The sequence below is a fragment of the Stigmatopora nigra genome, chromosome 12 (assembly GCF_051989575.1).
Source record: "Stigmatopora nigra isolate UIUO_SnigA chromosome 12, RoL_Snig_1.1, whole genome shotgun sequence".
NCBI lineage: Eukaryota > Metazoa > Chordata > Actinopteri > Syngnathiformes > Syngnathidae > Stigmatopora > Stigmatopora nigra.
In genome coordinates, this window is record NC_135519.1 from 1,594,994 (window position 1) to 1,622,907 (window position 27,914).

At 39.4% G+C, this 27,914-nt stretch overlaps 1 protein-coding gene across 4 annotated transcripts in view; it reads right to left on the minus strand.

The window, feature by feature from the left end:
• Window positions 1-27,914, minus strand: part of hspa12a (heat shock protein 12A) — a 41,008-nt gene that overhangs the window by 7,268 nt on the left and 5,826 nt on the right. Inside the window, exons 2-9 of one of the 4 annotated variants that reach the window (XM_077729100.1) lie at window positions 14,923-14,999; window positions 13,559-13,683; window positions 10,928-11,114; window positions 7,672-7,776; window positions 6,456-6,572; window positions 3,839-4,010; window positions 3,286-3,300; window positions 982-1,071 (exon numbers count right to left, since the gene is read on the minus strand). In XM_077729100.1, coding sequence (XP_077585226.1) covers window positions 982-1,071; window positions 3,286-3,300; window positions 3,839-4,010; window positions 6,456-6,572; window positions 7,672-7,776; window positions 10,928-11,114; window positions 13,559-13,683; window positions 14,923-14,999 — 888 coding nt within the window. The remainder of the gene's footprint in view (window positions 1-981; window positions 1,072-3,285; window positions 3,301-3,838; window positions 4,011-6,455; window positions 6,573-7,671; window positions 7,777-10,927; window positions 11,115-13,558; window positions 13,684-14,922; window positions 15,000-27,914) is intronic. The other 3 variants (XM_077729101.1, XM_077729102.1, XM_077729104.1) reach the window with 3 other exon arrangements.

The following is a 27,914-nucleotide window of genomic DNA, read 5'->3' on the forward strand; positions in this document are numbered from 1 at the left end:
TACCGAGGCTTCGACTTTCGAGGTTTCACTACATCGTAGATTTTATTCTGAATTCAGAATATATATATAATATATATATATATATATATATATATATATATATATATATATATATATATATATATATATATATATATATATATATATATATATATATATATATATATATATATATATATATATATATATATATATATATATATATATATATATATATATATATATATATATATATATATATATATATATATATATATATATATATATATATATATATATATATATATATATATATATATATATATATATATATTTTTTTTATTTTTTTATTTTATTTTTTTTATCGCAAAAGCTCAACTATTTATGGAAATTTATTGCAATAATTTTCTACCAATTATTTATTGCCGTCCCTGCAGACAACCATTCAGCTTACACTCATACTTAAGGCCAATTTGGAGTGGTCAACCAGCCTACTATGGATAATTTTGGAATGTGGGAGGAAACCGGAGTACCTAGAGAAATCCCACGCAAGCCCGGAGAGAACATACAAACTCTACACAAGACAACCGACCTGGATTTGAACTCAGGACCCCAGAACCGAAAGGTCGAAGAGCTAACGACTAAGCTGCCGCCGGGCTGCCCTGTCTGCTTACAAACAAACAATAAATTAAGATTATAAAACATTTTAATATGCCTGTTCTGTCTCACAAGATAGGACAGAGCTAGAGAGGCTGCAATCAAGACAGACAATTAGTGGTTTTTGAAAATGTTTCCTTGAACTCCATTTTCTTCCACATTCTGGTTTTGTAAAACTGTAACACAAACAATAATTTCTACAATAAAACACTTAACACAAAACAATTGAGTGTAATATATGATATGATGCATATGTGGATTTAACAGATGGAATAAACCCCTATTTGCAGCAGAAAAACCAGCAGGAGCATGGAAAGAATGACAGGAAGGTAAAAGAGACACTACCTTCTTCCAGCTCCGACCAAAGTTCCCCTATGACATTTTCCACCAAAAAAGTGCGACTTTGTCGGTTGCGCCGAACATGCTCCTTGTTGGCTGGTTGTTAAAAAGAGAGAATTTTAGTGAGAGTGATAAGAAATGGCAAGCTGTGTGATACACAAAGAGTGAAAGGAAAGGTGGGTGGTTCACATACACATGAAAAATACATGATTTTTCATTCTAAATGCACAGAACCAAGCAATGGATATAACTCAATTATATCACAACACAAATGTTTTGGTTTTACTTCCATTCCTCATAAAATAAAAACATCTTAGGAGTTTTAGCATGTAATGGGTGATGTTATCTGGAATACTGTTAATAAATCTGAATTACATAGCATTTCTCTGATGAAATAATCTGAGCATGTCATAGATATAACATAACACAGTACTAATACGTCCACCAGGCGGGAGGCAAGCCAATTTCAGGGGAGACAGACAACCCCAAACGCTCTGTTCTCGCAGAGACAGAAATTTATTGGCTAGACAAATTCGGTAATATTCTGGCAGATGGACAATTTACACTTCCTTACTGCCTATTAGACTACATTTTTTTTCATTTAGATGACTATATGAAAACATAATCACGCCAAAGGCAAAAGCGATGCAGAGCTGTGGTTTTAGCACATATTAGTAATATTCAATGCTAAAAATAACCCACACATACTGCATTTGAATGTGAAGGGAGGTTGTTGACATAAACTGTATCCAATATTTATGAATTATTAATGAAATCAAAATAAAATTGTCTATTTTACAAACTTTCCAAACTCCAGTATTTTTGGGGGACGAGTAGAGTTTGCTTTCCAGTTTTAGCATATTATTTTGACTCAAAGTAAACAACCTCTTGTGTGTTATTAAACACAAAAAAATTACAATTGAAAAGAATTTGTGCGGAAATATACAAATTCCCTCACTGAGTGGATCGCATGGTCGCTGCAGTGAAGTCAGGCAAATGAACAACTACAACTATTATCAGTGACTTATGCAAATATACTTAACGTTAATATTAAATACATAATATAAATGTGGAAATGAACCAAGTACCATATTTTCCAGAATATAAGTCACACTTTATTTAATATTAATATTTAATTATAAGTTGGCTTAATTTGTTTTCTCTCCGACCACCGACAGCCTTTTCTGTTGTTTTTAATTCATTCATTCATTTTCTGAACCGCTTTATCCTTACTAGGGTCGCAGGAGGTGGTGGAGCCTATACCAGCTGACTTCGGGCACAAGGTGGGAGACACCTTGAAGTGGTGGCCAGCCAATCGCAGGGCACGAGGAGACGGACAACCATTCCCACTGATACCTAGGGGCAATTTAGATTGTCCAACCAGAAAATGTTTTTTGGAATGTGAGAGGAAAGCAGAGGACCCGGAGAAAACCGACGCAAGCCCGGGGAGAACATTCTAACTCTACACAGGTGGACCGACCTGAATTGGAAATGTGAGGGCGACTCACTAACCACTCAGTCGCCGTTCTATTGTCTTTTGGACTATAATTATCTGAAAAGCTGTTATGTTAACAGGTGCCTATTTAATGTGTTGTGATACATTTTATTACTGTTACATATCTGTCAACGTATCTTTTGTCCCTGTATTTTATACATTTTTTTGATCATTTTAAATTGTCTATGCCGTATAACAACGGTCGTTATTTTGTAAAACCGATTTTGTTTTACCCATTTTGGCTCCAATCCGGATCATCTTTGTAACTGGTAGCAGACGAAAACATCATCGTCGACTGCTAATATAGTCATGCTTTAAGCATGACGTGCACGCATACTCCCTTTTCACACGTCCGCCTTTTCACTATATAAATATAGTGCGTCAGCAAGCAATGTACCCAGACAGTCAACCTGTCAGCATCATACAGCGACATCTACAGAATCTTTAACGTTGTGTAAACAAAAAGTTGCACCAGCTGATTGGGCAAAACGTCCACATTGGGGAAAACTTTAGACTTTTAAGTGCACCCTGTGAGTAAATATCTGCTGAGTTGCGTTTGTAAGGTTTATTATCGGCTAATAAGGAGAATTGCAATCATTAATAAGGGGAGCAATTGGCTGAGGTTTTTTTTTATTTTTGGTGAAATAAAATATTAAATGCCCACCCAAAAATGATTTGGGTGACAACTTAGATATATTTTTTCATTGCATATTCTTTGATCAGCGTTACTTCTACTTAGGTCCGACTAATTGTCCCAAAATACGGTACTTATTTGGCATGCATCACTTTAATTTAAAAAAAAAAGGTTTGTTTACCGTGGCTTGGAGAAGCTATAAAAGAAATCAAAGGAAGCATAAAAATAGACATATGATTTAGGAAGAATCATAGTACATGACTAAAGAATACTTAAATTACTGTCTAATGCAGAGCTGCCAACCTCCGTCAACCCCATTTCAGGAGTATACTTGTCCCATCTTGGGAGTTTTATGTTTTCCTCAGTAGTGAATGCAATTCGCGCAAATTCATTATAAAAGAAACTAAAAAAAAACCAAACAATTTAAATCAAACTGTTATTATCATGCTCAGATGATTCACAATGCACTCGTGTACCCGAATTCATCCGGATTATAGTGCAGTTGAATCAAATGCGTAAAGTGGCAGAAGCTGTAGCGAAGGTGTGAATTTCGAGGCATTTAAATTGGAAATGTGGAACTTTTCCGAAATGGTTGCTTTAAAAAAAGAAAGGTGACAATTTTGGGGAATTCGGGAGTTTAGGGAGGTTGTCAGGAGTCCCGGAGTTTGCGTTGCATGTCCGGAGTAAACTCCTGAAATTCCAGAGAAGTTGGCAGCTCTGTTAATGGGAAGTACCTTGGGTCATTGTACTGCTGATATTGTCAACGGGAGTGATGCCATTTTGATTGGTGTGGTTGCTCAAGTCCACCATTTGGTGAAGGCGGAGCTTACGGCAGTAGATTGATGCCGCCTCGGGTTCCAGAGCAATGATAAGTTGCTCGGGGTTGTCACGGGATATCAAACCAGACTACACAAAGACAAGAGACACAACATTCTAAATAGTCAAATAAAAGAAAAACATAATTTCAAATTGAGTTTGTTAAACACACCTATACCAAATAAGCAGAAGAGCCCGGCATTGTCGTGCCTCAAATAAGGTTTGGGAGTAGTTTTCGTTTGCGTGTTTGTGGGGTCAAAGTAGGAGCATAAGATGCCAATCGTTACTGTTCACATTTCCCAATGCATGCATGGTAGGCTGATTCGACACTCTAGATTGCTCCTAAGTATGGTTGGAAGGAGCATGGTTGTCCGTCTCCTTGTGCCCTGCGATCAGCTAGCCACCGATTCAGGGTGTTCCCAGGAGTCAGCTGGAATAGACCCCAGCACCCCCCGAACTTAATGAGGATAAAGTGGCTCACAAAATGAGATGAGATCATTAATTGTAATGTGTTGATTTTATTCACTGTTTTACACGTTAATAATGGAAATTTGTGTTTAAAACAGGCACCGCAAGATGCGCAGAGACAAATACGTATTGATCATTTTCAAAATTATGCGCTGAGAGATGAAGCGGTGCGCTGAATTGCGCCAATTTTCACCGTGATTCTTCATGTCTTCTGGTTGGGAGTTTCAGAGATTTAAAAAAAATGTATACTGTGATCGTTCACTTCACGGCCTCAACTTTCACGGCTTGACTACATCACAGATTTTTTTCGGGGAAAAAGATCATAAAATTGAAAAAATGCACGCTGAAACTCATCCCGGTTGCCACTAGGAAAATGGCGGAAAACAGGACAGTCGCTTAACTGAGGATAAAAATGGCAGGCAGTGGCCGTCATTTTAATCCGAAAATAGAGCTTCCAGAACGGCCGGGAGCCATCTCACGTTGGATTTTTATCAGAACCTTACATCCTGGTGCTAATTTGAAATGAAAACTTGCTTGGCGAATTGGACAGCAGAGAGTTTTTTGAAGCAATGCGAGTCCTGGCTGGCGTAGTCACGGCGGATGCCATTGTCCATGTCCAAAAAGAAGAGCACTTTGGCCGGTGAGGAAGGCGGGACAGCGAGGCTGAGCAATGTGTAAGTTGAGATTCCATTTAAGTCCGTACAGTGGACTGATCTCGTTGCATTTATCTGAAGCTAGAGCTCCCTGACCAGCTAATTGACGGCTGGACAGCGCAGAGGAGCCAAGTGGAAGTTTAATTTCCCGGCTGGTCGGTCGGTGATTCGGCAGCTCATTCCACGGCGTTGGCTGGTGATCTGGCGGCACATGCCCGCAGCAACAGCCGGTGATCTGTTGGCGTGAGAGGTCTGCCCCGTGACCCGGCCCTGGCCCTAACAGGCAGCTAAAGGTTTTTTGGAAGAGCTGAACTGAACATTCCAGGCTTCACACAGATCGCATGTGTGGAGATGTTGCTGGCTGGCTTCATAGAAAAGCAAGCCATAATCAATAAGTTCAACTGTCCTCATGCTTTAAAAAAGAAGACTAAGCCTATGTTTTGATAGATTCGTTTATAACAGACAATGATGTTTCATAGGTCGTTTAATTACCTGACATTTTTCCATCCCACACTTAGTCACGCGAGTACAAGGCCTAACTAATTGCCCAATTAAATTAGGCAAATCTTAAAAGTGTTTTGCAAAAATGTTACCAGCGCGTGAAATGTCCAACAAGAGAGGATAAAACTCTGGATGATGTTTACTCTGACATTAAAGGTGCATACAGAGCCATACTACTTTCGCACTTTGGACAGTCAAATCACATCTCTTTGTTCTTGGTCCCAGCATACCCCCTTGACAAACAGGCCCAAAGGCGAACCACTATCTCTTGGCCTGATGAACTCCTGCCCCGATTCCAACACTGCTTTCAATAGACTGAGAAAGTTTCCACCATAAGAAGTTGGGCACATTCACAGACACAGTACTGCCCTTACATCAAGTACTGCATGGCTATGGTTTGTGGAGAAGACCATCCAGATATACCCAAATCTTAAACCGTGATGACCAGCCAGGTCCGGGCCCTGAGAAGAGGCATCAAGCCCCATCACCTAAACTGCCAGTACATCCCAGATCCTCTGGAAAGTATCACCCCAGTAACAGTGGAAGTAGTGGATGTGAGACATGTGCTCGATGCTATAAACCCCAGGAAAGCCACAGGAACGGATGGAATACCAGGGAAAGTATTTAAGGCATGTTGGATGGTTGGAATAAAAACCTGCACCCAAAGCATGTTTACGTGTTGACTGAGAAATCTTGTTTCTGGCTAGGACCAGTCGTTTCAGTGGACTGAGAAGGAGGAGAGTCGAGGTATCTTGTCTATGTCTTTGTGAGTTCTGGTCTCATAGTTAAAGATACTTGTAGTTTGGAATAATGAGACATTCATGTACAGGATATATAGGATATGCATATCATACTGTTAATAATGTTTATAATGAACGTATAATTTAATACAAGTTGTTATTCATTAGTCTACCTTATAAGCAGCTTCTCTCATGAATTGTTTCGCAGGCATTTTCCATATGGCAGGAACAGTGATAACCCATCTAACATCCTTATTGTCAAACTCTCCACCTGTTTGATCACTCAGTTCCTGCAAAATTAAAGACAAGCAAAGAGAAAAAATAAATAATTTCAAGTACTTTCTAATTTTACAGTTTTACAGTTTTTCTGGACACACTTATTTCTAATTTGGATTGCACTGGTGACTTTTTTTTTTTTTACTGTCAAGAGTTACGTTGTGTTTTGTTTAGGGTTGCCTCTAGAGTTTACCTCTATTTTACGAATACTTTAACATATATTGTTTCTTATATCATAAAATTGTTGGATTAAAAAAATAATATTATCTCATTTTCTGAACCAATTTTTCCTCATTAGAGTTGCAGGGGGTGAGCTGGGAGCTTATCCCAGCCAACACCAGACACCCTGAATCTGTGGCCAGCCGATCGCAGGGAACAAGGAGGTGGATAACCATTCACGCTCACACTCAGACTTGGGGCAATTGAGAGTGTTCTACCAGCCTACCATCCATGTTTTTGGAATGTGGGAGGAAACTGGAGTAGCCGGAGGAAATCCACACAGGCCCAGGGTGAATATGCAAATTCCACACAAATGGACATGGCCAGGGTTTGACCACGGAGCTGTGAGGCCGACGCGCTAACCACTCATTCCACCGGGCTGCCCATGTAGATATATATTATATACATGGTTAGCGTGTCGGCCTCACAGCTCTGGGGTCCTGTGTTCAAATTCAGGGTCGGCCCACCTGTGTGGAGTTCGCATGTTCACCCCGGGCCTGCAAAGGTTTCTTCCGGGTACTCCGATTTCCTCCCACATGCTAAAAACATGCATGGTAGGCTTATTGGACACTTTAAATTGCCCCTAGGTATGGGTGTGAGTGTGTATGGTTGTCCGTCTCCTTGTGTCCTGCGATCGGCTGGCCACCGATTCAGAATGTCCTCCTGCTCTGGCCTGGAGTCAGATGGGATAGGCTCCAGCACGTCCCCGCTACCCTAATGAGAATAAAGCAGTTCAGAAATGAGATGAGAAGAGATATATATGAATGGTGCCGGGGTTTTTGTTACTCATCAACATAATTAATTTCCCAAGGTGTAATAGTTTACGTAACAGATAACATACAATATATTGAGAAATGTAATGCTTATTATCAATTAATCAGTCAGGTACCATACTTTCAATGCTTGCTCTTTAAAGAAGGCCAGTGCATAGGCAAAAATGTCCAAAGCTTTCACACGCTTTCCATTGGCTGCCTGGAGATCCGTGTGGATCGACAAATTCTGTGTAGGGACAATAAAAGAGATGCAAGAGTAAACTCTATATTATTGAAAACAAAGCAACAATTTCTCCTTCCCTCCCATAATTTCCTTAGTTCTCATATAAAAGGATGCCCAAAAAAATATTTCAATGCATTTCCCATTATTAATACTTCTAAAAGTCATTCAAAGGTAGACACAACCAAAAGTAGATTGCCTTGACTACATTTTTTGTAGATGTTTGAGGATGCAGGGGAAGGATCCACATTGCATTGTTTCACAAAAAAATAGTCATTGGATTGAATGGAATTGACGTGAATTGAATGCATTTATTGTCATTATACAAGTATAATGAGATTTAAAGCCTCAACACAAAGAGCACAATAACAACAACAAACACACAAATAAATAATCACAATAACTAATAAATAAATAATCAATAAATAAGTAGCAAAAACATAAGTAAACATAATGAATAAGTAACAGCCAAACGGCAGCAGATTTAAGAAGATAAGATGTGTATTCTCTTTTATGATGCTCTTTGCCCTTCTGAGTCACCAGAATTCGTAGATGGTGGACAGAGGAGGTAGGGGGCAGTTGATGATCTTTTGGGGTCTGTTGATCACCCTCTACACTACAGTCTTTTCCTGTCGGCCTGAGTGCCACACTGACATAGCGTAGGTCAGCATGCTTTCAATGGCTGACCGGTAGAAGGTCACCAGCAGGGTGGTGTTTAGTTGCGCCTTCTTGAGTATTCTCAGGAAATGTAGCCTCTGCTGCGCCTTCTTGATGAGGGCTGTGGTGTTTGCTGCCCAAGTGCAATCAGAAGAGATATGGACCCCCAGGAATTTGAAAGTCCCTACTCGGGCCACACATTTGTCATTGATATACAGGGGGGGGCGGAGCAGCTTTGTTCTGTCGGAATTCCAGGATGTGTTCTCTGGTTTTGGAGACGTTCAGTGCCAAGTTGTTGAGAGCGCACCACTCGTTGAGTCTAATGACCACATTTCTGTAGGCCATCTCCTTCCCCTCTGTGATCTTCCCCACCACCGTATTATTGTCCGCAAATTTCACCATGATGTTCTCAGGGTGCGTGGGTCTGCAGTCGTTTGTGTAAAGGGAGTAGAGAAATGGGCTCCGCACAGAGCCTTTATGAGCGTGTGGGCGAATGAGAGGTGCCGACCCAGCTTCACGTGCTGGGGTTGGTTGACTACAAAGTCCTTAATTGAGGAACTGTTGGAAGGTGGGAGCCCCAGGTTGGCCAACTTAGGAATAAGAATGTCCGGTCTTATGGTGTTAAAAGCTGAGCTATCATCGATGAAGAGCATTCTGACATAGCTTTCTCAAGATGGCTCAATGCAGCGTGGAGGGCGGTGATTAATGCATCTTCGGTGGATCTATTAGGCCTATATGCAAAGTGATGTAGATCATGGATGAGGGAAAGACAGGCTTTGATGTTTTTCAGTCCCAGTTATTCAAAACACTTTGTGATGTTAAATTATATCAATATGACCAATGCGAATTTGGTTCTTGAATCTGACATTTTATCAATACTGTTTTTAAGTTAGTCAGGAAGAACCGATTACTGGTATACAGTATACCCTTTTTTCGTGGGGGTTACGTTCCAAAATGAACCCATGGTAGGCAAAATCTGTGAAGTAGAAACCTTTTTTTTACAATTATTATACAATTAAATACTCTATTATACATTGAAAATAAAGAACACACCTTTTTTACAGGGTCATTTGTTTCAAAAATAAAAGTACTGTCCTTCAGAAAAGTTGTTTTTCAACAAATAACTTTTGTACTATACTGTCAAATAATAATTATAATCACAATGTGAACAGAAGGCTTTAAATTGCGGAGATTATCACTGCCCACCGCGACCCAAGTAATTCAATAAAATGGGAGAACATTAATGGGGCGTGCCGGTGAGGCGAGTGGTTAGCGCAACGGCCTCACAGCTCTGGAGTACACCTTTGTGGATTTTGTATGTTCTCTCCGAGGCTGCGTGGGTTTCTTCCGGGTACTCCGGTTTCCTCCCACATTCCAAAATCATGCATGGTAGGCTGATTGGACACTCTGAATTGCCCCAAGATATGGGTGTGAGTGTGGATGGTTGTCTGACTTCTTGTGCCTTGTGATTGGTTGGCCACCGATTAAGGGTGTCCCCTGCCTCTGGCCTGTAAACAATTAGGATTGGCTCCAGCACCGCCCACGACCCTAATGAGCATGAAGCAGTTCAGAAAATGAGTTGCGATGAGAAAATTAAAAATGATTATGAAAAAAATAAAAGTACAGTTGGACAGATAGTGACTCCGGTGTATTTCACTGCTCTTCAGACTGAGCTGCTGCAGTGTTTTCTTCTTTCTGTTTTACGTATGTCTTCATATTAAACTGCAACGTTATTGACACACAAATAGAGAAGAAGAGTGACTTTTAAGCCAATGCAGAACACAATGTACAATGAAAATCTGTGAAGTAGTGAAACCGTGAAAAGTAAACCACGATATAGCAAGCATCACTGATTAAAAAGGGACATATTTTCGACAATTCATCTACATAAATAAACCATTTGAGTGTCAGCAGAGCCTGCCCACCAATCAAGAGTGTCACATACCTATTGGCCAAAAAGGATAAATACTAATCTTATGGACTAGATTGGTAAATATTATGCTGTCAAGTTATTACACCTGATATCCTTTTCACTTCCTGCTACTGTAGGTTGTATTTATGATGCAAATGTTTGAACCTTTCAGTTATGTTACAGGTCAAGTTGACCCATTTTGGGAACATCGTTGCTGTTCATGAAAAATTAACATAAAAAAAGTTTCAATCTAAACTGAGATGGACTATAAAAAAATGTATTCATTTTTTTTTATTTATGTGGCCTTGATCATATATTTATTTATTTAAAATGGATGGGTGGTTTATCTTGTCATTGAGATTAATAATGCGGCTTAAAATCTGTGTCGCCATCATTCCTTGCGTTTCCTATAAAAATAAATACAGAACTCACAATTTGGTTGTCATACTGTTGAGGGCAACACAAAAATTTAACTTTGCGGCAAAGAGAATTAAAAGATTGCAGTATGAATGTTGTTTACAAAGAGAAAGATTACTATGTTTGCCCTGGTATTAAACAATAAGAAAAGATTTTAAATATGTGCCTTACTGAAGTGGTATGGAGCTTCATTTTAAATTTCTCCAGGTAGAGCCATTGCTTGGACTCACTGGGATCTAGGTCATGATAAAAATCCCGCGCTGCATAGCCAAAACTATGAAATCTTCTGTCTGGTGTCAGTAGAATTGTGGTCGGTGTCTTTTGGTTCGATACTCCAGGATCACCACCCTCCCATCGCCTAGAGAAATTAGGTAAAATTAGTTAACAGTAAAAAAAAAAAGTACCATCAAGTCAGATGAAGGCAAATTTCTGATTTGGATCACTTAAAGCTGCAGTTTGAAGGTAGTCATTGTCCCCAGCTACTATCACAAGTTATGGTTACAATAAGAATCCAATAACGTTTTGTTCCTGAAAGTAGAAATGACGAACAAACTCTATTTGTAGGAAGGGATTTCTTATGAATGCACTAAATACGTCCCTTAAGATTGTAGTCCTTAGCAAAGAGTGCACAAACATCAGAATATTTGTCAGTGATATGTAATACAGTGTAAAATAATAATGTGAGTACAATGAACAAATTCTTCTTCATTGCTTCTGTTATGATTGTCACAATGTTTTCTTTTTCCGCTAAATCCATTAGGCATCTCGGACAACCTACCATATCTAGAGGCAATTTAAGGTGTCCAATCAGCCTACCATGCATGTCTTTGCAATGTGGGAGGAAACCGTTGTGCCCGGAGGAAATCCACGCAGGCCCAGGGAGAACATGCAAACTCCACAAAAATGTAAGGGACCTGTATTTGAACCAAGGACCCCAGAGTTGTGAGGCCGACACGCTGACCACTCGCGCTACCGGGCCGCCCACTCGCCACTTCATTAAACAAAAAAAGGTTATTGTGAGCTTCAGTCGAAGTTCTCTTCGTCAGATTCGAGAGGCAATGGATCATCAATGGAAGCTTCAGGAAGCGCCGTATGGACAACGTGCAAGAGATTTTTGGCACACAAGAAACATGGCTACTGCTGTTTGTTTTCTTGTACAAATAAGCTTTGCACATGACACTGTCAAGACGTTTGCCAAATTCAATGGCACCGACCATGTTGCCATCGATCTCCTGGTGACGTTGTTGCAAACTGTGTTCTATATTCAAGATCTCTTGCAGATGTCTCATCATGCCATTTTCATCTTCAGTGTAAACCATTTTTTTATTCATAGTGGTTACCACTTTCTTAGTGTCCTTCGAAGAGGATATTGAGGCCATCTTCCAAATGTTTGAATCTACTTTCATGGCAAAATGCACGGTGGATTCATTTATGCCACAATGAGGTGCTACACTTTTAGCATAGCAATGTCCTTTTTTCTCGGTCAATATCACCATGTCTCATTTTTTTCCTAGACTCAATGGATGCCAGGACGCTTTTCAACGGTGACTAAAAATCTAAACAAAGCGTAAATAGGCTCGGCATAGTATTTCTCCGCAGGTGGTGTGCACGACGAAAAATTCACTCGCAAAAGAAAAACAGAAAGCAAGATACCATTTCTCCAGTGCCACCCAATTTATAGTCAAAGAAAAGGCGGAGCCCTGACTCTCTCCATTTTTTTGTCCCTTGTTTTCCGCTTGCAAGTTTCAGCGTGAATTTTGACAATTTAATGAACTTTTTTTATACTTATTGTTGAAGCCTCAAAGTGGTGAAGGATCACATTATTCCATTTCAAATCACCATTATGGTGTGAATGTGAGTGCATAATCTACTCCTATTAGCAATCACTATACTGTGTGGAAATGTAATACTATCATCGACCACTTCACAGCTTAAGTACATTGCATTTTTTTTATATTAAGTGCAAAAAAGTCAAGATTCACGCAGAAACTGGGAAGTGGAAGACAATTTCCTGTCTTCCATTGCCCACTAAGAAAATGGCAGAAGACAACTACTCAACTCAGAACCAAAAAAGAAAAATGGCGGGCAGTGTATTTGTACCAAAAAAATACAGCAGTCACAACTCCCATCAACATCTCCCCTGTGCGCCGAAAACCTCTCCCAATGCTGTCTCCTGAAGATTCCACAGGATTGGGTGGTTAGCATGTCAGCCTCACAGCTCTGGGGTCCTGGGTTCAAATGCGGGTTGGTCCAACTGTGTGGACTTCGCATGTTCTCCCTGGGCCTGCGTGGGTTTTCCCCAGGTACTCCGGTTTCCTCCTGCATTCCAAAGAAATGCATTGTAGGTTGATTGGACAATCTAAATTGATCCTAGGTATGGCTGCCCGTGAAAATGGTTGTCCGTCTGCGTGTGGACTGCAATCGGCTGGCCACGGATACAGTGTGTTCCCCTACCACTGTTCCGAACTCAGCTGGGATAGCCTCTAGTACCACCCGCATCCCTAGTGAGGCTAAAAGGGATTCAGAGAATGAATGAATTAATTAATTTAGGACCTGCGGTAGCTTTGATTTATACAAGAAATGTCGGTTGTGAGATCAAATACATTAATGACTGTAGAGACAGGCACATTTACCGCTATAATTAGAAGAGTCTTTGGGGGTCCGGAACATCAGCCATTTTATTTCAAAACTTATCATTACCCTTTTCCAAAATCTTAGTGAGATACAGAATCTCTAACCTGTCATCCTCTGAGGACTGATAGTGTAGAAAATGTTGTCCCATTGTGATAAGACAAAATATACCTCATGGTGTGAATACACTCAGGCTCCTTCGTGAATGCATAAGCATAGCCGCTTGATGTTGTTCCAAAGTCAATCGCAACCACCACCACAAAGGGCATTTGTGGCGGAACTTGATCTGTGTCATTCTGCAGAAAAACATGACATTGAGTGCAGTGCATGCTGTTCATAAAGTGACACGATGGCTGTTAGTTGTTCTGAGTATTTTAACGTTAGGAAGAAATTACATTACATCACTGAAGAGGTAAAAGGGATAACCTGTATTGAATTAGTGTAATAACCATGGTTTGCTGCTCAGTTGACCGTAATAACAGATCATGGATTATTCTAAGATTTAGGTTATTTTGGCATGGAATTTATAAGAGAACTACTGTACAGTGGTACCTCGACATACGAGCATTTCGAGATACGAGTAAATTTTCGAGCTAATAATTATTCGTAGATACAAGAAAAATTTAGTGATACAAGAAAGCCAGTTGGCCAAGACATGAGAGGCTGTTTATCATTGTAGCGCATGTATTTTTTGCTGCATTTCTTTTGTGTAGAACAAATCTATGAGCACTGTTTTTTTACCGTCACTCAGCGAGAATGCCGGAGCGATCGCAAATAGGAGGAGTATAGTATATTACTTCTCATTGGCTGCTCATAAGAATATCAGGGGCACTGGCTCTCTCCCGGCAACTCCTCATGTAATATCTCTGATCGAAACTATACCTCTTTGTAATGTCTCTGCGAACACTGGGTGGAGCGTTGCATTTTTTTTAAGTGAATTTTTCATTTGAATTTGTTTATGTTATATTACGATTCACCGGTGCAAAAAGTCTCCCCCGCTCACAGACCCAAACACCCCCCACTCTCTATGTCCCTCTCTGTACCCCCCGCAAAATCTGCCTAATTTTAGTTCTATTAAACACATTTTAGTCATATTAAACCACTCGTTATGTTACTTTGTTAATAGATGGCAATTAAAAGAAATAAAACATTTTTTTCCAATCCAGTATCCTGTTTTTTGTGTTTTTTCATACGTCACACCTTGAGATACGAGCTTAATGCATTCCGATTCACTGCATCATTCATGATGAAAAAAAAGAAGGAAACTGTGCAATCGTCGTTAGATAGTTTCTTTCAGCCATTTTCTAGTAAATCTCTCTCTCTAATGTATGTATACAGTACTGTATGCATTCCCTCCATTTTATAAAAAAAATTCAGTACAAACCAATGGCGGTTACTTATACAAACCTTAAAATACAAATGCACTTATATAAACCTTCAATATACTTAAACATAAATTATGATAGAAATTAAGATATTTATAAAAATAAATAAGACCTAGAGCATGAATGAAAAATATGAAAATGATGGGTTACCTGAATGTGTGTAGGAGACAGTGGTGTGATTCCAGGGTCACCTATGCTCTTTGCTGGAGATGGGTTAGCCATTTCATCTTTAGAAATGAAAAAAAAACAACAACTTAGAAACACCATGTACGTACTATATAACATATCACTCACCACATTCTAAGGAATTTAAACGGAAATGCAACCCAAGCTCTGGAACTCCGGACAATCTCCCTAAACTCTAGAAGTCCTAAAAAATTGTCAGTTTTTTTTTAAACAACCATTTTGGATAAGTACCAAATTTCCAATTTTAATGCCTCAAAATTCACCATCACTGCGGCTTCAGCCATCTTGATTCAACTGCACTGTAAACCGAAAGAATTCGGTAACACGAGCGCATTGTGAATCATCCGAGTTACAAGTTCTTGTGAATGGTTCGTCTTGTGCGACTTCACCGTGGCAGAATTGATTGCATAAGTAGCTTTAACATTATAGGGGTTTTTTCATAAGGGAAGTAAGAATTATCAAGGCTGACTAAACTATCACTCTTTTGTTTTGAAACGAATTCTATCAATTCCGGGGTTGTACTAAATGAAGTTCAAGTAGGAGTACACAGCACTTAAAATGCCTCCTCAGAATAAGTGCAAAATGGATCGCAATTTGGAAGAAAGTTCTAATAAGAAAATCAGACACTCGCAGAAGTTTAATGCTTCTTATTTCGACTAAATATCCCATGTTGAAGCCACAAAAGACCGACATTTGCACATTGCACAACATGCATGTGCGACTTCAGCGTGACACAAGGGGGAATTACTGACTTTAAAATGCACATAGAAGGACCCAAACACAAAGACAAACTTAATTTAATTATGCTGTACTTTTTCAATAGTTTTCAAAAACACTTGTTGGGTTTATTCTGTTTTACTATTATAATAGTTATATTAATTCATTTCTTTATTAAATCAATCTCTTTCTTTTCTTTGTATTAATTCATTACTTTGTTAAATCATTCTCTTTCTGTTTTTCAAAAGTCTTGAGGTCACACCAAGTCATCTTTAACCTAGACAGCCTGTTCCAGGATGGTTATACAAACAATCCACCCAATCTGGGTCCTTGAGATTTGGTGGGCCCTTGGTGACGAGGACAGGGCTATTCGGACAATAACAAGAATATTGTTATCGTTATGTAACCGTACACTTCGGGTTATTCTGTATGTAACGATTATATGATTATGATTATATTATATGATTCTTAGGTCAAGGAGGTTGTATAATTACTCTAATCTAAATGTTGTTAGGTCTAGTCCCTGTTTTTGTTATTAGTAAAATACTTTGATTGTTATTGTAGTCCCAGATGTTGTTTTTACTCATACGTGATGGAATGATCAACAACTCTGTAACTTGTGACCATAAGAATGGGACGAAAACGTCTATTCGAGGAGACGTTCGGAAGTTGTAAGGTGACACTTGCTGACTCTCCCCTTCGGAGGCTTTTACCCATTGTTGTATCCATTTCTATTTAATTAAATGTCAATAATTGAATAAGATGTCTTCCTGCAGTTATTGATAATTACGGACGAAGGTAATTATTAATGAACCTGACATTTTGGTCCTTCGAGCCATGGAGGTCAATATACCGGAGCGAGAACCCAGGCGCTGCTGTTCGACATCTGGTAAGTGACCGTGCGCACGGCGTCTTCAAAACCCTTGGTGGGCCGGAGTTTTTCGACGGGGGCGCCTGGATTCTCGGCGGTTGAAGACTTTTCCTGCTGGAGGGAGACATCTGATGGATCTCGGGTAAGTCCACATTAATGTCTGCATGTTGTGAAGGTGTTTACAAATGCGTTAAAGGGACATTGTATGTGAGGCCCATTGTTGGGCTGGTTTCGCGTCCTGGGTGACGGCGATAAAACCCTGTGTTTATACTAGTCAATGGCAGGTACGGTGGGGCACTTTGCTGGAAAGTGTCCTGTGTCTCAGGGGTAGGCACGAATGTATTGTACTAGAGGTACAATATTGGGGCCGGGGAGTGTCCTGTGTCTAAAGGGTAGGCACGAATATACGTTGTATGTTGTTTGTGTGGTTTCTGCAGTAAAATTAAGATAAGCCTAGGAAATACAGTCGAAGGAGTGATAATAATAAAAATAGATATAATAAAGTTAACTCTGTGAGGCACACGAACTCACTACAAAAAAGTAAAATATGGGAAACACGTGTTGTAAGGCGGGTTTGGATGACGATCCAAAAAATACGTCTAACTTGTAAGGATTGGAAAAAAATTGGAAAGACAAAGCGCTTTAAAAATATTACACAGCTATATTTATGGATAAATAAATATGGGTTTGCTGGCCAGCTTAAAATGCATAAAATGCAGGATAATATATGCACTAATGCATAGAGGTAATATACATATATAAATAATATGTGAGTGGATAAAAGTGTAACAGCTTGTTCCACAGACACTAATGGAGGTAATATACATATATAAATAATATGTGAGTGGATAAAAGTGTAACAGCTTGTTCCACAGACACTAATGGCGAAATAAGGCCGGGGAGAAGTTAAAAAATACTATTTTGGGAAAATAGTGGGGGCTCCCTCGGATAACGGGGATATATTTAAGACCGTGGCGGCGGGAAAGTACTGTTTGGTAAGGAAAAAATAGCGGGGCCTCCTCGGCTGACGGGGAAAATATTTACCGAGATAGGTGACGGGCGCGGAGGAAGTTTAACAAAAATAAAAGGAGCTAGAAAATTAATGGGGACACTGGTATTTGATTTGGTTAATCCAGGTATGACGTTTTGTGATTACAATTAAATTGGGTTTTTTTTTGTGATGCTTGGGCTTGTATAACAACAATTAGAATGGTTATTTCCAAGTGCTGGTGGTGCTTTGTTAATATAACCTATATGTACTGTCAATTTACAGCAATGTGATGGCTTATTGCAGCTTGGGTTTTGATCCCGTCTGCTAACGGGAAGATGGTGTTTAAAAAGACAAAAGAATATATACAAAATGATCATTTAAATGTTTAGCAGGGAATGTCACCTGTGTTTTTATTATGCTCTAGACTTGCCAAAAAATGTGTCAACTGCGGGGGAAGCGTTTCTGGTGCAGCGGCTGCTGATTAGATGGGAGTGAAACATGTGGGCCGCGGGGCAGACGATTTAACTGTGTTGGGCTTTCGGGAGCGTTCGGACCGTGTAAACGACAAAAATTTTGTGATCCCTTCCGTGAAGACATTATAATAATAATAATTGGCCTTGGGGGTGCTGAAGCAAACTTGAGGGCAGAAAATGGGTTTTTGCCATATTGTTGTGCTTGCAGCATACATATTCTGGATATATGGGGTCTTGGAAAAATATTGTTATGTAGTTGAATATCGGAAGAGGGGTTAATTTGACGTTTTAATGGTTGTCTTCTCTAAAAAGCGTTGTATTTGGGCACAGGGAAAAAGCTGGTTTGTAAACATAAGATAACAATGCTGTTTTCGCAGCAAGAGTGGAGGTCATAGTTAACGGCTAATTGCGTTTTCTGTTTGGACTTTTCAGAATAAGAACAATACATGGGCTGCAAGAAATGCAAGGTTATGCGAATGCTTTCGCATTGATATTTTGGGTTTTAAAATGAAATGCATTAAGAGGATAGAAAAATCTGTTCAGTAAAAGGTTGATTTGGTAAAAAGCTTTGGATTTGGGAAATAGACCAAAATAGTCATTTTTGAGCAATTGTGGATTTCAAAGGGCTCTTAGTTAAAGCAAACTAGCTTTTGGAGGATAAAATAATATTAATACTATTTCAGAATTTTTTGATTATTCAAAATACTTTAATCCAGGAGGTTGGCTGTTTAAAAGAATAAAAGGCCAGGATGACAAAATTTACAATATTATGGTATATTGGTGACGATAAGGTTTTTAAAACATTAAAGTTTGTAATTAGGAATTGTCTAACAAAAGGTTGATTTGTCTCATTTAATTGTTGTAGATTTTTGTTTTGGTAACAGGCTATGGGAAATGACTCGTGTCTTAAGTAAACATCATATGAGGTGATTTACAAAGTATAGTAGGTATTGAATTATTTGGCTGTTAACGACATCAGATGGGAAATTTACAATGCAATAGTGGCATGATAAAATTCATGGCATTCATCCAAATAATTAGGTGAATTGTAAATAAAATAATTGGTTTAGGATGAGCATATTTTCCCTAAGAATGGAGTAACATGGAATGTTTTTCAAAGTGCACTTGAAAGAACATTGTCTGTTGTCCTGGCAGGAGGAAATATGCTTTGTCACAGGTCATACTGATGACTTTAAGGATATTACGGATTGGATAAGCATTGGTCAATTGATACAACCAAATAACGTTGCTTTTACGGCTTTAAGGGCATGCAAATTGGTTAGAACTTTAGCAACGACGGGGTTAATACGCCTGAATGTTACAGTGATAACGAGTGACAATAACAAGCTTAGATAAGGGAGGGAAAGGAGAAATTCTCCAAATTCCAGAATCTGGCTTAGAAACAGGTTATGTTAGTCGTTTTGGGTTTTTGACAGGATGTGGTAGTACATAAATTCTGGGAAATTTTGGGAAATTGGGGACCCCATATCTAAAACAAGTTTGAGACAAATGTGTAAATAGGCTCTATTTGGCGCTGGATGCACAAATTCTAGTGGGGCCTTTCATGTTTTGAAACAAGTGACGCTTTAGGTAGATGGGTTGTCTATGAACAAAATGGGATGGGGGAAATTCGCTTACAAATTCGGCGTGTTATCTTGGTTCATAGAATTTGGAGTCAAGGCGACGTAATAAAGGCCATAGGCGTCATGTTGTATAAATTAGGCGTGGATGAATTTGTTTTACAAATGGGGGAGATTATCTTATCACCTGAAACAAGTAGAAACAAAATTGGATGGCCGCATTAAAAGGTGATTGGCATGCTATTAGAGGGAATTGGGATTTTCCAAAAACATGATAGGGGGCCATTAGGTCATGGCGGCTGTAAAAAATAAAAACTTTAGATGTGAAACTATTCCCACCTCAATTCGGGGAACAAACAGGTAAACTGATAGCATTAAAAAAGGATATAACTTTGTGTGAAACTTGAAGGTAATTTTTTACAAACGGTTAAAATGCTAGAGTGGGGGTGTGTATATTAAAGGATCTACTAATGAATGCGGGGTGGATCCAGACCTTCCGGAATGTGGGGTATTCATGGCGTCCTCGAGAATTTGTGGATTTTCTCCGGGTACTCCAGTTTACTCCCACAAAATGAAATTATGGATGCTAGACTGGTTGAACACACTAAATTCTTCTGTTTATGAGTGTGAGCGTGAATGATAGTTTGTCTTTTTGTGTTTTTTGATTGGCAGACCACCGAGACATAATCTATCAATAAAAGATCAATAAAGAAAATAATTTGGGCTTGAGTCAAGGGAAGACCTATGTCTCGACAAGGGGGAGGTGGCCTTGCTACAACGGCACTACAAGGCTTAGGGTTTAAATCTATATGCATACCCACATATCCATTTCAAAAAATACATATAGATTTTATTTTATTTTTATTAGATCATATGGATATCATTCCACGATATGGAATTCCAGAAACTATTTATAGTGATAATGGCTCCCATTTTGTTAATATAATAGTTGTCTACCATCCACAATTGGCGGACCTTATATGAAGTCCTGTTTGGTAGACCTTACAAATTGTTATTATTCACTACACAATGACAATTGGATGATGAGGCGAATCTATCAGAGAGAAAAAAAAAAAAAAAAAAAAAAAACGCACACACCAAATTTAGACTATCAGAGGGAGATTTTGCTTGTCAACAGGAAACGGACGAAGCGACGGTGATTCTTGAAGACTGGATGCTGATAAGCAGCATAAAAGAAGAAACATCGGAGCAACGCAAAGTGGGAGGGTCCTTGTTACTGAAAGGGGACACGGATGCACCTTTCCCACAGTAAGAAGGTTGTCTAAATTGAAACGTTTCAAGAGGAAAACTCCCTAAACAAAGACAAAAAGTCATGTTGAAAACAATTATTGCTTTTGGGGCAATGAGATTAATGATGATTGTGATTCTATTCCTTTCCACAGTAGGGTTGTTTTCTCCAGTTGGAGAAAAAGGCGGAGGCGTTTCAATTGAGGATACACCTTCTTACGGGAGGGTAAACCGAGAAACATACACATTTACATTTAATTAACATTACCTACTAAATCAAATTTCCAAATTGAAAATATATATATTTGGACTCGGCGACGTCCCGGTTGCCATACAAAAAGAGATGGTGGGAAATATGTGTGGTACATTAACAGCAAAAAATTAAAGATTGGGAAAAGCCTTGTTGCAGAAATTGGTCAAGATTGGAAAGCTTGGACTGACATATTAACCTGTGAAATTTATTTCTGAAACAGGGATTTCCCAAACGGGGGATAATTGGGTGCTGTTAATGGAGTGTAAAGAAGGCAAGCACTATGTGGAGCTACTTTGGTAAAAGGGTGGTCTCAATTGAAACATTGAGGGGACGGGTAAGATAAACTTTCTGACTTAATAAGATACGGGAAACACCAATATTAATTGAAAAGATTATTGCTCAGCAAGCAATACCATAAAACTATAGGGAACTCTTTTATATTGGGTTTGACGTCTCCATATGGTTTCAATTGAGACTAAACCATCTTACAAAGGATTAGGATAACCTACCAGACAAGGGAAAATACGATGGGGTCTAACAACTCCCTCAATCACCATTCATTTGGGGAAAAGTGTTTTTACAAATGAAAAAAACGTGTCCTACTTGGCAAGAAAAAATATTGAAGCAGTGTTTATCCTGTTACGCGGTAAATAGGAAGTCAATTTTTCCACTGTTTAATCATTTTACCTGCTTAAACCTTACAGGGCATGGTCTGAAGCTGGGGGCGATAAATGAGACGTGGTGTACCGGCGTTCTAAAACAAACTACACCCCTGATACCACGTTCTGGCCTATGGTGGCGGGGTGGTAGATAAATTATACGACTCCTGCCGAAACGCGGCAGGACTAGGTACTTTGGTCTCACTGCTCTTACCGGTGTCTGTTTTTCCATCCACAGTGGAGGAGATACAATTGGCGGCTCATAATTCGGAGGTGAAGGGTCGACCCTCCCGACATCGTCGAGAGGCATGGAGGGAAGGAGATCCAACATACATTGATGCGATTGGCATCCCCCGGGGCGTACCAGATGAGTATAAGCTGGCTAATCAGATCGCAGCAGGTTGGGAGTCAATCTTCCTTCTAATCACCCCAAACAAAAATGTGGATAGAATAAATTACTTACATTACAATGTTCAAAACTTGGAAATTATACTGAACAGGGATTTGTGGCCATGAAGGAACAACTGGCAGCTACCAGTCTGATGGCGTTCCAGAATCGCATAGCGGTGGATATGATCCTTGAAACAGGGGGCGTGTGTGCAATGTTTGGAAAACAATGTTGCACCTTCATACCGAACAACGCGTCACCCAGTGGATCTCTCACCAGGGCCATTACTGGCCTGCAAACACTGAACCGCAATATGCAAGAGCACTCTGGAGTAGATACGTCCGCATTGTCAGATTGGTGGGATAAGACCTTTGGAAAATCTAAAGATTTGGACTATAGGCACAATTACCGCTATCCTAACATTGTGTGGGTGATGTAGTATCCCCTGTTTGCGCTCCTTGCTAAGCCGACTTATAACTACTGCAATGGCCCCTACAAATTCTAAAGTACATGAGTTGTATCTTATGGGACGGTTTGGGGAAAGCAGTGAGGTCCAGGAGTACGGTAAATCCGAGGACCAATTGGACGAATATAATTATGTTTTTTCTCTTTCAGACCAGCCATGGGAGTAAGGAGTAGGCGGATAAAATCGCAGTCACCGACATTTCGACATTTCCATTTAGTGATTACTAAGAAATGAATAATAACATACATATTATAAAAACGGGGGAATGTTGGGTTTATTCTGTTTTACTATTATAATAGTTATATTAATTCATTTCTTTATTAAATCAATCTCTTTCTTTTCTTTGTATTAATTCATTACTTTGTTAAATCATTCTCTTTCTGTTTTTCAAAAGTCTTGAGGTCACACCAAGTCATCTTTAACCTAGACAGCCTGTTCCAGGATGGTTATACAAACAATCCACCCAATCTGGGTCCTTGAGATTTGGTGGGCCCTTGGTGACGAGGACAGGGCTATTCGGACAATAACAAGAATATTGTTATCGTTATGTAACCGTACACTTCGGGTTTTTCTGTATGTAACGATTATATGATTATGATTATATTATATGATTCTTAGGTCAAGGAGGTTGTATAATTACTCTAATCTAAATGTTGTTAGGTCTAGTCCCTGTTTTTGTTATTAGTAAAATACTTTGATTGTTATTGTAGTCCCAGATGTTGTTTTTACTCATACGTGATGGAATGATCAACAACTCTGTAACTTGTGACCATAAGAATGGGACGAAAACGTCTATTCGAGGAGACGTTCGGAAGTTGTAAGGTGACACTTGCTGACTCTCCCCTTCGGAGGCTTTTACCCATTGTTGTATCCATTTCTATTTAATTAAATGTCAATAATTGAATAAGATGTCTTCCTGCAGTTATTGATAATTACGGACGAAGGTAATTATTAATGAACCTGACAACACTATATTTCAATTATTGTAAAAACATGATAATAACAGTTTGATTTAAATTGCCCTACATTATTTTTTTTTTTTTTACATTTTGTATCGATTTTGCGTGAATAACATTGAGTCCGGATAAACTTCGGAAATGGGACAAGGGTACTCCTGAAATGGGGCCAACGGAGAACTGAATATCGTTTATAAGAGTATAAGCCACTGCTTACTTGTTTACTGTCTTCTGGGGCGCTAATAAGACTGTCTTCTTTCGGATTTTTATGGGGCAAAAAACTTCTGGTTGCAGTTTGCCATGTGCTGTAACCTACAAGGAATGACTCTCTTTTCAGCAAATAATTAGGCCAAAATAGAAGGGGCATCGCAACACACCTGCGACTCATTGGTAGCTCCGTATTTAAGAACACCTGCTCCAATCAGCGGCTTGTTGGAGAATTGCTTGCTTTGCCCTTGCTTACAGCTGTGCTTGCCCAACACTCCGCTGCAAACTCCTAAGAGTTCGACGTTTGTATTTTTGTGTTTTGTACTTTTCATTCCTTAGTTGTATTCACTGAGTCTTGCTGTTTTGTTATCCTTTTGATCTTTCGTTTTAGTCACGTGTCTCGATCGTGCTGTTTTGTAATACCGTATTTTCATGACTATATGGCGCACCGCATTTAAAGGCGCTGCCAGGCATGGCAAAATATACACCAGTTTAAACATACGGACACACGCTAAAAACACATTTTTAAAAAGGCAACGGAACAAAAGCTGAGTTTGGTTGTACTTTATTTGGCAATTTTACAATGTACTCATGTTTTGTGATCAATCATCACCCAAAAATCCATTAAAGTCCTCATTTTCTGTGTCTGCATTGAACAATTGTCCAACTGATTCATCAAAAACGCCCAGCTCACATTGCCATGTGGCTCGACAGAAAGGATGCCGGCTTTGGCAAAACCTTGAACAACAGTGCAAGCAGGCACGTTCGTCCAAGCGGCCACAATCCATTTGCAAATAGTGGCGTAACTAGCCCAGCGCTGCCTGCCACGCTTCGTAAAGCTGTATTCGCCACCTACCATCCATTGTGCCCAGGCAACTTTGCTTTGAACGCCCAGTTGATGCCAATGTCCAGCAGTTGGAGTTCTTTAGTTAAGCCTCCGGGAATGACGGCAAGCTCAGAGTTCATTTCATGACTTGGTTTTTCCACCACTGCTGCGAGATGGGCAAGCGCATATCAACTCAGCTTCTTCTTCTTGACTTGGCGAAGCTCGTTCTCCTGCTTCCTCCATTTGCTCACCATGGATTCGTTGATCTAAAATGCCCTCACGGCTGCTCTATTCCCATGTTCCCCTGCATAATTGATGGCTTGAAGTTTGAACTAAGCTTCGTAAGAGTGTCTATTTGTATTACTATTCATTTTCGGGGGGCCTTAGAAACCAAACCGAAATTGTTTTGCAATAAACACATGCCCACACTATATACGGGCCACTGGTAGGGGCGTGCCTTTAGTGTCTGAGCTCACCCACGTCCACCTTCTCTCTATATAAAAAGCGTGTCGACAAGTGCTCTCAGTCAGGCTTTGGTGCTTACACATGGAGCCCTGTATTATAAGGCGCCCTGTCTCTTTTGGAGAAAATTTAAGACTTTTTAGTGCGCCTCATAGTCGTGAAAACATGGTACAAACGTCATTTTGGGAATAATTTTCGCCAGCGATTTTCCAGGTGCACACACACATATGCACATCCATCCGTACATCACGCTTTATAAGGATTACAAAATAAATAAAGCGTGATGTGATTTATGGATGGGTGGATATTTATAACAACGGTCACGACAGAAAAAAAAGTTTTCCGGGATACTCGCTGGCGGACCAATCAGCCGCGCGGTGCGTTTATGGCACACCATGTAAAAACAACGATTCATACATAAACTCTGCTTTTATCTTTAACAAAAAAAGTTTAGATAACACACTTAGAGAAGGTGAAGCAATGCAATCACTCGTCTATTAGGATCCAAGAGTAGTTTCTGGCCAACCTAAAAAAAATTCAACTGTTTATTGTGACAGTTTGGACAAACGTAGCGAGAATCTTAACATACACACTCGCACACCCATATATCACGCTTTATAAGGATTAAAGATAAAGGAGCATAGAATATTCAATTCATCATGAGTGACACAATATCATGCAAATGCCCAATGGCAAAAATCCCAATTCTGTTATTGGTCCCAAACTTTTAGAGACAGACGCAACTTAATAGATTTGGAAATGGTACTATTTACATCTAAAATCAATAAGCAAAGGGTCTCTTGATCGACAAATAAACTGCGAGCACCCTGGCCACACTATGTCCACGCTCCACACAGTTAACATAGAGGAGCCCATCATTTTATCGGCTCTGTCGCACAGGCAAAATGCAACAGACAATAATTGAGAAGCACTACACTAAAGTTTTAAGACATTTATCAAAAGAACAAACAGGTTCACATAAGTGCCAAAGAAGGTTACGTCCGCCTCACTTTTAGGTTTTCTGTTTTCCCCAACTCTGGCTTTGTCAAGGTGCTTGCAGGTTCCGATACAAACAATACCAAACATGCTCACACTGGTAAGTATCAAAATGACTTTTACTTTTTCATGGAATTACTTTGAGGTTTAAAGGATTTTGGTTTTTGGGGTTGATTTGGTCATTTTCCTTGTGTAATCTGTTTTGATTGTACACTGCTTTCACCTGTTTTCTGTTTCATCTGCTGCCTTGTGAGTCACCCACCTAATCTTCATGTCTCGTTAACTCATGTCTGTGCATTTAAGTTCCCTTTGTTTGTTCATTTCTGGTTGCATCCGGTAAATGTCCCACCAGTGTGAAATATGCGTCCCAGTTGCGTTTGATTCTATGGCTTTTGGTTCATTTTGGTACATTGAAGTTTTTGAGTATACCACTGCTCCTGGCCTCCCTTTTTCCCTGATTCGGTCCATACCTCTAAATTGCACGCCCGCACTACATGACAAGAAAATTTCACACTGACAAGGTAGTACTTTCATGAACATTACAAATTCTAGCAAAAAAATGTTGTTTTTTTCCAGTTTGCTATGTCAAAGTTGCCACCTTTTAATCTCAGTAAAAAATATCTGTACTATATTAAAACAGAAAAATAACATGACATTTGAATTGAATGGAAATGCGTTTTCGTACAATTTGTTGTATTCATCTGGCCTTCATCTAAAGTGTTCTATAAGAAAATATTTTAGTCTTACTTAAAAGCATTTTGGTGAATTGCCTCCCAGCAGGAGATAATGTTATCTAATCCAATCCTTTTATCTACCTCTCTCATATTTCCACTTGTCCACCCCATGGAGAGGATGAGTGGTTTGAAGTCCCATAATACACTTTGTCGAGCAATTACAGAGCCAAATTACAGACCACCCGTGGCTAAAACAAACTAGCTGCGGTCCATTTTTTTTTCTTGCCACGAGAGTCAACTTTAAGTTTGTATGCCACCAAATCAGCCGTAAAAATGATTACATTATTCAGTACTTTCATTCTTAACTTAATGGTGTGAAGCAAAATTATTTACTTGGAGCCCTCAACAAGCTGTTTACTGGCACTACATTGTGATAAGAAACTTAATGTGTTTGCACTTTCTTAATGTGATATTAATGTTTCATTGTGGTGGATAGATAAATGTATTTGAGTTGAGCTTATTTGTTTTGGCTACTGGTCCAAAAGTAAATGAGAGTTGAATATAAATAAAAATTGTAATGAATAAATTCTTCAACTGTTAGGTTTGCACGGAGATGGAACAGGGAATGGACACACTTACAGGGAGTTGAATGTGGAAACAATGGATTGTGATGCACTGAAAAGTTATATGGTGTTACAGGACATGAGGGAGCAGAACTCCCACACAATCTAACAAGGGGCAGATAATGACCGAGTGTTTCAATAGATCGAAAGACCACCGTTTTTCATCTCCCATCTTTCAGTTACGATTTCAGGGGGAAATTTGACATTTGTATGATTTTTTTTTAATAATCACTATGAAATCTGCGAGGTACTGAAGCCACAATTGTTGAAGCCGCAAAGTGGCGAAGCATCACAGTCAATACACAACTTAAAATAAGGAATTCAACTAACTTAATTTTATTGCGGCCCAAAATTAAGAATAAATTTGCTTTAAGCACACACAAAAAACTGACTCTGTGACAATGAAAGGCGGTCGAAGTGACAACAAAAAAGAATGGGCTATGAAGATGCAGCAACCTCCTAGCCAATGGGAAGTCAGCAAGTTGTTGGGAGACAGCCAAAGGGAGTCCAATGAGGTGTTGGGGAATGGAAGAGAACTATCAGGCCAGTTTCAAAATCACATACAG